Source organism: Zootoca vivipara, chromosome 5 (genome assembly GCF_965207765.1).
Source record: "Zootoca vivipara chromosome 5, rZooViv2.hap1.1, whole genome shotgun sequence".
Lineage (NCBI taxonomy): Eukaryota > Metazoa > Chordata > Lepidosauria > Squamata > Lacertidae > Zootoca > Zootoca vivipara.
Window position 1 is genome coordinate 96,761,376 of NC_142588.1, and position 13,021 is coordinate 96,774,396.

At 45.9% G+C, this 13,021-nt stretch overlaps 1 protein-coding gene across 2 annotated transcripts in view; it reads left to right on the forward strand.

The window, feature by feature from the left end:
- The window catches only part of MASP1 (MBL associated serine protease 1), a 90,041-nt gene that overhangs the window by 42,614 nt on the left and 34,406 nt on the right, over positions 1-13,021 (forward strand). For both annotated transcript variants that reach the window (XM_060274241.2, XM_060274242.2), the window contains exons 7-8: positions 5,525-5,643; positions 7,618-7,696. In XM_060274241.2, the coding sequence (XP_060130224.2) occupies positions 5,525-5,643; positions 7,618-7,696 (198 nt within the window). The remainder of the gene's footprint in view (positions 1-5,524; positions 5,644-7,617; positions 7,697-13,021) is intronic.

The window sequence follows — 13,021 nt, forward strand, 5'->3', positions numbered from 1 at the left end:
GCCAGCATCTCGCGGCACACTAGTGTGCCGCGGAACAGCGGTTGAGAAACGCTGTTCTATACCAGTTTAATCTCCTTATAAAATCTTATTTTCTTCCTCTAACATAACATATTCACAAATTCCACAGTTTATTTACTACTTAATGTCTGATCTAATAAATTACTTTAGCATATTTTTTAAAATACAGTTTGAAATCTTTCCATTCTTCTTCTGTCGCTTCTTCCCCTCGGTTGCGGATTCTTCCAGTCATCTCAGCCAATTCCATGAATTCCATCATCTTCATCTGCCAGTCGTCAATCGTTGGTAGTGTTTGTAGTTTCCAGTTCTTAGCAATCAAAAGTCTAGCCGCCGTTGCATACAGAAAAAAAGATACATTTTTCTTTAGGATCTCCTTCCCGACAATGCCCACTAGAAATGCTTCTGGTTTCTTAACAAATGTGTTTTTCAACACTTTCTTGAGTTCATTATAAATCTTATTCCAGAAGTCACTTACTAGTGGACATGTCCACCACATGTGGTAAAAGGAACCTTCTTCTTTCTTACATCTCCAACATTTATTATCATGTTTGTGGTAAATCTTTGCTAGTTTTACTGGTGTAAGATACCACCTATACATCATTTTCATTATGTTTTCTTTTAATAAACTACACGCAGTAAATTTAATATTATCTTTCCACAGTTTTTCCCATTCTTCAATCATGATATTATGACCAACATCCTTTGCCCACAAAATCATAACTTTTTTTGTTTGTTCATCTTTCGTATGCCACTCCAGCAACAATTTATACATTCTGGAAAGTATACATTCTGGAATTTATACATTCTGGAGACACACAATCCAGGCTTCTCTGAACCTTTGCTTCCAGTTTCCCTTCAGCCGCATTCACACAGAAGTTTATTCCATTTCCCCAGCGCAGGTCTAGTGTTCATTTCTGTGTTGTTTGCTTCCGGGGGCGCGGGGTGTGTGTGGGCTGTTTGCAAATAACACAGAAATACCGTGTTTCTCATATTTTAAGGCATCCCTAAAAAATAAGGCATGGCAGTATTTTCATGACCTGGAGAAATATAAGGCATACCCCGAAAATAAGACGTACCAGTACCAGGTTGTGGTGGGAGCAGGTCTGTGCAAAATATGGTACCGTAAGAAAAGGAAGATGCCTCCTCGGAACCGGATGCCGCTGCCACGTGGAGCTCCGTCCGAGTGGGAGCCAGCAAGAGCTGCAGCACGCACAGCAAGAGCTGCAGCAGGAGCCTCAGTGCGAAGCCCGGCTAAGGTAGAGCCTCAGCGAAGGCTCAGCAGGAGCCGCGGCGGGCAAAGAAGAAAGGATCGGGACCCTGCTAAGCAGCCGGCAGGAGCCTTAGTGCGCAGCGCGCGAAGCCCGGGAGCTGGCTGGAGGCGCAGCTCAAAGCGCGCGATCGGTAAGCCCCAGCAGCCAGCAGGAGCCTTAGCGGGCAGCGCGCGAAGCCCGGGAGCTGGCTGCAGCCGCAGCTCAAAGCGCGCGATCTGATAAGCCCCGGCAGCCAGCAGGAGCCTTAGCGGGCAGCGCGCGAAGCCCGGGAGCTGGCTGGAGCCGCAGCTCAAAGCGCGCGATCTGATAAGCCCCGGCAGTTTTTGCAATTTGATCTGCTCTACAATTCTCTTTAATTACTAACTCTAACACGGTTGTGTGTGTGGGTTTTTTTCCTTTCTAAACTGCCTTATGGATATTTCTGCTTAAGACATGCTAGACATACAATGAACTCTCTCTCACACACACATATTACACATTCTAGATCATTAGCAGCTAATGACTGCTGTCAAAATCTGGGTGTCCAACTGTTGCTTCTAGTTACAGGTAGGTAGCCGTGTTGGTCTGGATCGAAGTAAAATAAAAAAATTCCTTCAGTAGCACCTTAAAGACCAACTAAGTTTTTATTTTGGTATGAGCTTTCGTGTGCATGCACACTTCTTGCTTCTAGAATAGCTATAAATCAGAACACAATCACACCACACTCTCAGCCTAGCATACCAGGTGGGTTTTTTTTGGGGGGGGGACAATGTAAGCAACATTTCTCCTTAAGATCAAAACTGTTGGTTTGTGATTCTGGTTTAAGAATGAACTTTCATGAAGACGTTTGCCAAATTTAATTGCTGTGGTGTTTTTAAAGATGCAAGAAACAGAGAACATAACCCAGTAATATTGCAGCTACGCTGCCTTTGGAACAGATTCTCCCCTTCTTGTTTTAACTTAGCTGCAAATCATAAATTGTTCTGCAACATCAGCAGTACAAGGGATTATCTCATAATCCATCTTGATGCTATTCTGCTTCTTTCTTTTTTTAAAAGCAACCTCTTAAAAAAACACCACACACATTCTCAAAAGCAAAGCTTCATTTTCTATAAGGCTGGCTATGCAAATGCTTTCAGATGAGTTTTGCTCTTTTGAGTAACTTCCTTAACAAATTGAGGTTATTTGCAAAGAGAGAGTGAGTAAGAGTACACAACAGTGGCAGGGTATTGAAATCTTCAGAATGGCACTGTGCCCCAGAGTGACGACTCTATGATGCTGCATGCATACAATGCCTACCGGTAGTTTGCTTTACCATACTTAATTAAAAAATAAGACATCCCTTGAAAATAAGACATGGTGTGTTTTTTTGAGAAAAAAATTAATATAAGACATGTCTTATAATATGAGAAACACGGTAAGTGCTAAACTGGTGTTATATTCCGTTATATTTCCAGAAGTGGCTTCCGTGTCGTGTGAGAGGTCAAATAAAATGTGGAGAGTAACGAGGAAATGTCAGGGAAATGGAATTAGCTCTGCATCTGTCTTTTCAAAGCACGACAACTTGAGTTCCGCTGCAACAGTGCCTGTCTTGGGTACCTTTCCTCCAAAGCAAGCCCCTCTCTGTTCAGCTGGGCTTGCTCCCGGCAGCTTAGAATCACCACACTTCTGTTCTGGTTCCTGCCCATTGATCCTTTGGCAGATGGTCGCTGCTGCACCTCTCAGCTTTTCCATGCCGAGAAATCAAGAAGCAATTATTCCATTTCCTCCTTGAGCTGAGTCACAGAGAGTGGTTTGGATGCGCCAGTGAAAAGGGCACAGAACTCTACGTTTTCAGTCCAAGGGGGCAGGAGTCGTTCTTTTCCTCTCCAGAAACATTTGCGCACTTTCATAGAATTGCAGGGTTCGTTGTCCAACCCCTTGCAGTGCAGGAACCACAGTTGCTCCCTCTACAGTGCTTAACATTGCAGCTGAATCTTCTAGAGCAGAGGTCGGCAACCTCTGGCCCATGGGCCGGATCTGGCCCTTGGAGGCCGTTTATCCAGCCCATGAGCCGCCCGGACACCGAGTCGCCCGCTCGGCAAATCCCCTGTGTGCTGCACTAAACCGGCACAGCGCGACGCAGGGACTTGCCAAGTGGTGCACACGTAGATGCCAGAAACCGCATCTGCGCATGCCCAGATGCCGAAAATCACTTCTGCGCAGCCGCGATTTTTAGCTTCCGGGCATGTGCAGAAGCTATTTCCGGTGCCCCAGACATGGGCAGCGTGGCGCCGAAAATCGCTTCTGCGCATGTCCGGCCCATGGACAATTGTCCGTGGGAATGATCTGGCCCACAGCCGGAAAACGTTGCTGATGCCTGTTCTAAAGCAGCTTAACATTGCAGCTGAATCTTCTAGAGCAGCCTGCTGCCCTTTAAGCCTATAAGAAGCATCCTGCTCTCACAGGGGCCAACCAGATACCTCTTGGAAAACCCACAAGCAGGATCCAAGCACAGGAGCCCTCTCCTCCTCCCGGGGTTCCCAGCAACTGGGACTCAGAAGCATGGCTGCCTCTGTCTGTGGAGGCAGAGCACACTCATTGTGGGTCCTAACCAGGCTGGGTGGCGCAGGGCACCACGGCGCTGGCCCACCGCGCAGCTGCGCCCATGGCAACTGTGCTGTGCCTGCCCGCTCGGCACGCAGCAGCGCCTGTGGCAGCCGCGCTGCGCCTGCCCGCTCGCCCACCACGCGGGGAAACGGGGCGGGGGGCGCCGGAGGGGAAACGGGGCGGGGGAGCGCCAGAGGGATCCGTCGCTCCACGGTGCCAGGGGCGCTTAAGACGGCCCTGGTCCTAATGTTAGTCATTTCCTCCTGCATCTTTTATAACAATCCAAATCTTTTACATCTCCATTTTATCCAAAACCCACCATTAAACTACAAGTGTTGTTCCAATACTACTAACGATTTTAACTGCTTACAATGGTTTTTAAGAGAAATTCTTTTTTAAAAAATTCCCCACTCCTTATTCAAAATTTGGTCTTTCTGACTTCTGATTCTTCCAGTCATTTTAGCCATTTCGGCATAATCCATCAATTTAATCTGCCATTCTTCTCTGGTCGGGACTTTATCTTCTTTCCATCTCTGGGCTGTCTAATGCTCTTTTTAAGCCATCTGAGTTGGTGGCCTCCTGTGGGAGAATGATGCCCTCTAGATTTATTTCATTATTTATTTCTAAATCGCTTAATACCTTTTTTTTTTGCTTTTTAAAAATAAATTTTATTAAGGTTTAAAGAGAAAAATACAAAACTTAATATCGTCCCCCTTCTTTTTAACCAAACCAAGACTTTTATCTAGATACAAGAAAAACAGAAAAAGAGGGTGTGTTTGAAAGAAATAGGGAAATAACAGCTAAAATAAATCTTAAGCAGTATACAATATGAAAATAATATCCATTAAAACAACCTGAAACCAATAAAACTGCATATAAAAGTAGGTGGAATTGCAATCTGGGGAATTTATGTACTGTATATAAATACCCCAGATGTTTCTGGACTTCAACTCCCATCAGGCCATGAGTCAGAAACGATCAGAATTGCAGGGCAGCAGCATCTGGAGGGCACAAGGTTGGAGAAGGCTGCTCTGGAGATTATTCCCAAAGGGCCTTTGGTCCATCGAAATGTGGCAGCCATTGGCATATAAATGCCTGGTGAGAAAATGTCCGTGCAAAAAACCCTGCATTCTCTCCCCTCCCTGCCAAGTATTTATTTATTTTATTTATTCATTGCATAAGAATTATACACCACTTAACCTTAAAAAAACAACTCAAGGCGATTTACAAAAAAAAGATAAAGTTCTCACATAGAAAAAGTAACGACAATAATTTTCCAAAGTTAAAATAGCAACAGGCTAAAAGGAGGTTAAGACTCACAGGACCTTTCTGAACATCTGAATAGGCCAAAAATAAAAATATTTTTGACAAGGCGCCGAATATGAAGGCACCTGCTTGGTATCCATCGGCAGGGAGTTCCAAAGTGTAGGCACTGCTTCAGTGACTAAACGACTTGAGTTCTTACCAATGCCAAACAGGCAATACTTGACACTTGCAGTAGGGACAGTTCCTCCAATTGAAGTGGTTCGGGTGGGCACATACGGGCAGCTAAATGGTCTTAAGTTGCATATTTTATTTTGTTTTCAAAATGCTACGGATGCTGTTGTGTCGATCATCACCTGGGGGTTCCTCCCTTTTCTTTCTCTCTGCCTGCATGCGCCCCAAAGGGGACCCCTGCCCACTTGTGGAGCCTCCTCCCCACGGCAAGATCGAGCCCTCCCAGGCCACGTACACCTTCAAGGATCAGGTGGTCGTCAGCTGCAACACCGGATACAACATCCTAAAGGTAGGTGTCCTGAGTTCCCTTGCACATCCTAGAAATAAAGAAGGCATTCTGGCTTCTGATTCGATCTTGGAATGTTCCGTTTCCCCCTTCCAGCACCGCTGAGCTCAGGGAGGAGGATGAGCTTGCAGTGGTACTATGATGCTAATTCTTCTTATTACTAATTATTATTATTATTATTATAATTATTACTATGATGCTAACTCTTCTTATTACTATTATTTATTTATACCCCGCCCATCTGGCTGGGTTTCCCCAGCCACTATGGACTGCTCCAAATAGAATATGAAAAACACGATCAAACATCAAACATTAAAAGCTTCCCTAAACAGGGCTGCCTTCAGGTGTCTTCTAAAAGTCGGATAGTTGCTTATTTCCTTGACATCTGATGGGAGGGCGTTCCACAGGGTGGGTGCCACCACCGAGAAGGCCCTCTGCCTGGTTCCCTGTAACCTCACTTCTTCCAGGGAGGGAACCGCCAGAAGGCCCTCGGAGCTGGAACTCAGTGTCCAGGCTGAATGATAGGGGTGGAGACGCTCCTTCAGGTATGCAGGTATACTAGGCCATTTAGGGCTTTAAATGTCTCGGGTTCAATTCCTAGTGTCTTCAGTAAGGCTGGAAAGACCTTCCAGTAGCACCTTAGAGAGTTTGTCATTGGTATGAGCTTTCGTGTGCATGCACACTTTTTATTTTGACTACGTCAGACCAACACAGCTACCTCCCTGTAGCTGGAAAGACCCGCCCTGAAGAACTGCTGCCAGTCGGTGCAGACAGTATCAGTTAGCTGGACCAATGGCCTCACTCAGCATATGGAAACTTCCATTGTTTCACTTTCAATGCTATACCTTCTTGCTTAAAACATCTTGTTTTGCATTTTTTTGCCATTAGCCTCTTTGGACTATTAACTGGAGGAAAGGCAGTTTTTTTAAAAAACACAAACACCTAGAGGGGTCGTCTAGAACAGTGGTCCTCAACCCCCGGGCCACGGACCGGTACTGGTCCGTGGATCAATTGGTACTGGGCCGCCCAAGGAACATTAAATACAATTAAATTAAAATTATTAAATCAAAACAATCTAAATAAAATATAAACAATCAATGCCCCCCCCCTCAGCGGGCCGCAGTAAAATTATCAAACGGTGAGTGGTCCGCGGCGATAAAAAGGTTGGGGAGCACTGGTCTAGAGGACCTGTTTATTGACCATTCACCCTGATTAGTTTGCACAAAGCCTGCATGGAGATCAGATTATATCCAGCCTTTCTTGAGCATTTGTTTACAGGGCAGTTATACAACAATTTTTAATTACAGCTTCTGATTTTTTCTCATATATTTTAATTATTGCTTTTGACTAGTTCATTTTTATTACTATCTATTTTGAATCACAGCTGGGAAATAACAGACAAGGAGCATTCGCTCTTAATTCATCCTGATTTTTAACAGGATGTTTAGATTTCACAGAATCATAGAATCTTAGCGTTGGAAGGGACACCCAAGGGACATCTAGTCCAACCCTGTGCAATGCAAAAATCTCAGCTAAAGCATCCATGACAGTTGGCCATGCACCCTCTGCTTAAAAACCTCCAAGGAAGGAGAGTCCACAACCTCCCAAGAGAGCCTGTTCCACTGTCAAACAGCTCTTATTGTCGGAAAGTTCTTCCTGATATTTAGTTGGAATCTCCTTTCTTGTAACCTGAAGCCCTTGGTTCGAGTCCTATCTTCTGGTCTGGAGCAGGAGAAAACAAGCTTGTTCCGTCTTCCATGGGACAGCCATTTAGAGATCTGAAGATGGCTTTCCTATCTCCTTTCAGTCCCCTCTTTTCCAGGCTAAACATCCCCAGATCCTTCAACCGTTCCTCATCAGGCTTAGTTTCTTGAGGGTGCTCCCTCCAGAGGTGTGGCCTGGAAGCCTTCACAGCAGGGCCGCTGTTGCCTTTTACCCACCCCTCTTCCACAACGCTCCCCCGTTGCTTCTTTGCAGGATGGCGTGGAGAGCGAGACGTTCCAGATCGAGTGCATGAAGGATGGCTTGTGGAGCAACCGGGTCCCCGTCTGCCAAAGTAAGCCCCTCATTCCATCCTTTCCTAAGCGCTGGCGTAAAGGGGTGTTCCTCGGATGAGATCAAAACATCCACCAACATCCTTCATGTCTGGGCGGGGTTTTCTAAACAACAGATGGCTTTAGCCAGTGCCGGAAAGAACTCAGAGAAGGCGCCTGCCTGGTGTCAATAGGCGGGGAGTTCCAGAGTTTAGGTGCTGCCACGCTAAGCAATCAATTTCTTACAAATGCAGAGCGGGTTTTACGTATGCAACAGATTGAACTGGGCAAGAGGCCTCATGGGGACAAGGCGATCTTGCAGTATGAACTGCGCATGAACTGCGCATTCGGAAGCCTCAGTGAGGTGCTCACTCCAGATTAATGATTCCGGACTAATGAACACACAAGACTCACCCCCCCTCCCCCAGGGTACTGTTTGGCATGACTGAATGTGATCCATAACTTAGCACCTGCCCTCCTTGCTTGGGGAATTGAGGCTGCGCATTCTTTTATGAATGGCTCCTGGTGTTACTGGCTGCCTCCTGCATGCTCTCCCTCTCGCTGCCTGACTACTAATTCCTGCTTTCTCTTTCTCCGCTTCCTGCCCTTCCTGGCCCCCCCCTCTGGCCTTTCCTCCCTCCCTTCTTCTTCTTCTTCTGCCTTCGGAACAGTCGCTGGCGCTGAAACAACAGACAACAGGACGGAGATCAAAGAGGAGGTGGAGCCCGTGGCAGACTGACCGAGGTGCCTTGCGCATGGCACCGTTCACAGAGCGGGTGGTCCAAAGACCTTACCTGGGGGCCACTTCTGCCACCACCCCAGTCACCTTTCACGATTTTAGGGGAGGCGCCCAGCTCCCCTGTTTCTGCATTCATTGCGGGCCTGGGATCCTCTTCCTGCTCGGACATGCTCTTGACTCTGCGATTGGCGAGAGAAGGCAGAACAGAGACATCAATGCACGGTGTGAAACAAAAATGCTCTCCATAAGGGGGCAGCGAGTAACTCCAGTGATGGCTTCCACAGGTGTGCTGCTCCTCAGACGCTGCTTGCCTCTCTGCTTTGGGACACGCCATACCTCCACATGAATGAAAACGTTGCTTTTTCCAAGGACTGGCTGAGCTAACTCTGCTTCTCTTGGTGATGGGCTGTTCCCCCCCCCCTTTGCTCAATGTTAACTCATTTCCGGGCTTTTATCCCAGCACTGAGGTGGAGGGTCCAAGTGCCTCTCTTTTAACATGGTGTTACTGTACTTCCATCGTTCCCGAATTCAACCGGCTGAAAAGCAAGTCTGGGTTGAGCGGCAGCCCTGGTCAGATGCTTCAAATCCAGCAAGCATCAGTAAACGCATGGGGCGATCAGGATCGTAGTGGCAGGCCCCGCCTCTGACTTCCATGCGCTGGTGCAAACTTGTGCAGCTACAGATCAACTCATGGAAGCCAAAGTGGGTCCTCCAGAGGTCCTGTTTGTTGAGCAGTCATCTTGATTTGGTTGCAGAAAGCTTATGCAGAAGTTAGACTATGGCCCCACCTGCCCTATGCGCTTAAAGCACTGTGATGCCACGTTAAACAGTCACGATTTCCCCCAGAGAATCCTGGGAAGTGTAATGTGTTAAGGGTGCAGAGCTGCAATTTCTAGAGCAGTTTAACAATCAATCTGCCTTCCAGGGAACTCTGGCGCCCTTAAGAAACTACAGCTCCCAAGACTCTTCCTTGCAAAGATCTGTGTATCGCCGAAGTGCGCTGCCCCCTTTTAAAACTAGTTTCATTTTGCTTTTTGCTAATATGCAAAATTATGCTGACTGAAAGGCTGGCAGCTTTTCTTTCCCATGGTGCTCCTGTGCCTGACAAGCAGAAATCCAGCAGGCGAAGCTTTTCCTAGCATGAAAACGCAGCGTTGGGGAAAGCGGAACCTCCCCGATTTCTGTCTCTCGGGCAACAATTTTATCTGCATATGTGGTTTTGGGGGGGAGGGGGGCAAGTTGTTGAGTTTAGGTGCTTTGGGGGGATTTTTAAAGCCTAAAAAAAAGCCCTACTTGCCCTACGTCTGAGTTTTCACAGACATTTTTCCAATTCAGCAAAAATCCACCCATGCAGCCATAGCAAAACAGTGTACACAAAACGGCAGATAAAGAGCAGGTCCAATTATTACTCCCCTAGCTTAGAGACTCAAGCAGAGGGCTCCCACTCAAAAGATCCAGCTCCTCTCACTCAAATAGAAGCATGAGGGGAAAGGAGTAAAGTCCCAAGATCGCTCTCCATTGTCATGAGGCCTGCATCCAAATTTTAAAAAAGGAGATTAAATTTCAGAGGGGACACACCCTCTCGCCACGAATCACACTCCAATTCCGGAAGGTTGAACACATCAGCATACATTGCAAGGTGGCCTAGCTACAATTCCTAGTTGAGATGCATTGATTAAGGCAAGGTAACTCTGCTCATCTGGAAGTTAGGCATTTTAGGTTTGTTAGCAACCATAGTAATGAAAGAGCCAGTTCACAAGCAAATGTCTTTGCCGGCATTGGGCTGATTCACACATTAGCTGTGGTTCCTGCATTGCAGGGGGTTGGACTAGAGGACCCTTGGGGGTCCCTTCAAACTCTACAATTCTGTGATTCTATGCCGTTCGGCCTTTCGGTGCCCTTTCGATGTTGCTGAACTACAACTCCCATCATCCTTGGCAGCTGGTTGGGGTGGCTGGGGCTGATGGTAGTTGAAGTTCAATAGAATCTGGAGGGCATCACTTTGACTCTCCCTGCTCCTGGGTATGTATTGAGTCATAAGAGCAAAAGCAATGCGAACGTTCAGTGATGTGTTTAATTTGTTAAGCCAGTTGTGTGCAACACTCCAGGTCTGCCACTTCTATGGTGTATTTGGAGGGGTGCACTATGAATTATGGGTGGGGGATAAACTCAGTTCAGTTCACATTTAAAGGTGAACCTAACTAATTCACACTTTCAGAAGCGATGCGAGAGCCGTTGACGCAGCCATCCTTCAAAATTCACGCTTCTCCTAATTTTGCAGTGCAGGTCTCCAGCCAAATAATGCAGACATAAATGCATATACCAGGGTAAAGAGGACACGGCAATGCATACGTTTGTTAAAATAACACACAAGAATGCATTGTATTAGAAGAAACTGGCTTTACAAAAAAATATGTGTATATGATGCACAATCACACGGGGGAAAATGTGTATATCAGGTGAAATTTGCACTAAAAATGTTGATGGATTTTCACAAGGAGTATGATTAAGAAATGGAAAGAACCACTTGGAAGATGTTGTATTTGTGCTGTTTTGTTGGTGGGGAGCTTTTGCAATTCACCTTGTTTTGCATGCATAGCACTCACGCATTTTCCTGTTACTCATTCGTTCATCCCACCCTTTTTTTAAAAAAGAATAATTTTTTTATTGGTTTTTTCACAATTTGATACATTTTAACACAACCATTTCGAACATTAAAGTACAACGTTCCTTTGAACCTTCGGACCTCCTTCCCTCCCTCCATGGGTTCCCTGTTTAAGATTAAGTTTGCTGCACCTTTTACCATTATCCATCTATTAAATAGCATACAAAATTCCACCTTACAAGTCTCATTACACCCCTGCCAGTGATTTTAACTGTTTACAGTGGTCTTTTAGAGAAATTACAAATTTGCTCCAGTCTTTAGAAAATACTCGATCTTCCTGGTTTCGAATCTTCCCCGTCAGTTTCACCATCTCCGCATACTCCTTCCGTTTCATCTGCCATTCTTTTACTGGTATTTCTCCTTCCTTCCATCTCTGGGCTAGCAGCGTTCTCGCTGCTGTTGTTACATACATTAAAAGTCTTTGGTCTTCTCTTGGTAACTCTTCACCTAGTAAAAAGGCTTCTGGTTTTTTAACAAATGTATTTTTAAACATTTTCTGGGAAATGATACATAATCAGCTTAAGAAAATGCACCCCACGCTTTCCAAAGCACTTTCCAGCCAGGGGTTGTAGGCCTTTTTAGTGGACTTTTGCACAAGGTGGCAGAGGGTTTTAATCCACTTTCATTGCATGGACTTAAAAGCGTGGTATGCCCATGAATTTATCCTGCAAAATACTGACAGTCTCGGGGGCAATATGTGTCCTTTGTCCAACACCGCTTGGAGAGGGTCAAATCTCTTCAAAATGCTGTGGGGTGGGGGCGGTATTTAAAGCCAAAATAGGACAAATTCAGCTAGATGTCTACTGGAGATTGAGAAAGGTGCCACGAGGGCAAAGAGGGTGCCAGTTTGATTAATGAGTAGAATCAAAGAAGCCATTAGAGACAAGAAGGCTTTCTTCAGAGAAATGGAAACATTTGACCAAATTAGGAGAGCAAAATGGAATACAAACATGGACAAAAAGAAATACAAGCAGACAGTAAAGAGAGTTAAAAGAAAAGAAACTGGGGAACACACTGCTAAAACCTAAAAACCCCACAGGAATAAAATTCTTTAAATGCATCACTCTTCTTCTTCTTCTTTGGCGATCATTTGTAGCCGAGTAAGATTGTCTTCCATAAACACGGTTTTAACAGTTGGTCTGTAAGTAACTGTGGAGGCCAATTCTGGATCCACACGTCCTTCCATAGTGGAGACATTGGTTTCCAGGTGGGAGTTGATCACGGTGTGGATTTGCCAAGCATTCCTTCCTCCTCTTAGCACGTTTCTCCCTTGCGTCCTGAGTTCAAGTGTCTTCAAAGCCCATGACACCTTTGGTAGAGGCTGCTCTCCAATTGGAGCGCTAGCAGGCCAGTGTTTCCCAGTTGTCAATGTTTATGATACTTTTTTTTTTTAGATTTGCCGTGAGATGGTCTTTAAACCTCTGTTGCTGACCACCCGCATTACGCTTTCCATTTTTAAGTTGGGAATAGAGTAGTTGCTTTGGAAGACGATCATCAGGCATCTGCACAACATGTCCAGTCCAATGAAGTTGATGTTGAAGAATCATTGCTTCGACACTGGCGATCTTTGCTTCTTCCAGTACACTGGTTTTAGTTTGCCCGTCTTCCCAAGTGGACTAGACTAGCCTCATGCCACAAGGCTTTTCTCCTTCACCAGGTGAGCTGTCACCTGAAATGGGTAAAGCATCGCCTTTGGCAACGTCAGCAATGTGCCTCAAGAAACGCAGGGGAAGGTTCCCAAATGATGCTCAGGGCAGTTGTAAGCGCACATGTGATTTCAGCCTTCATATTTTCCACCAGACATCTGGAGGTGGCGGCAGAGGAGGAGGAAGCACAGGCCATCTGCTTGGCCCACTGTGAAAATCTGTCGCCTCCACGTTGGCAAAGCAAATCCGTCCCTGGGAGAATACTTTGGGGACAACTCAGAGAGGGAAACATTGCCTC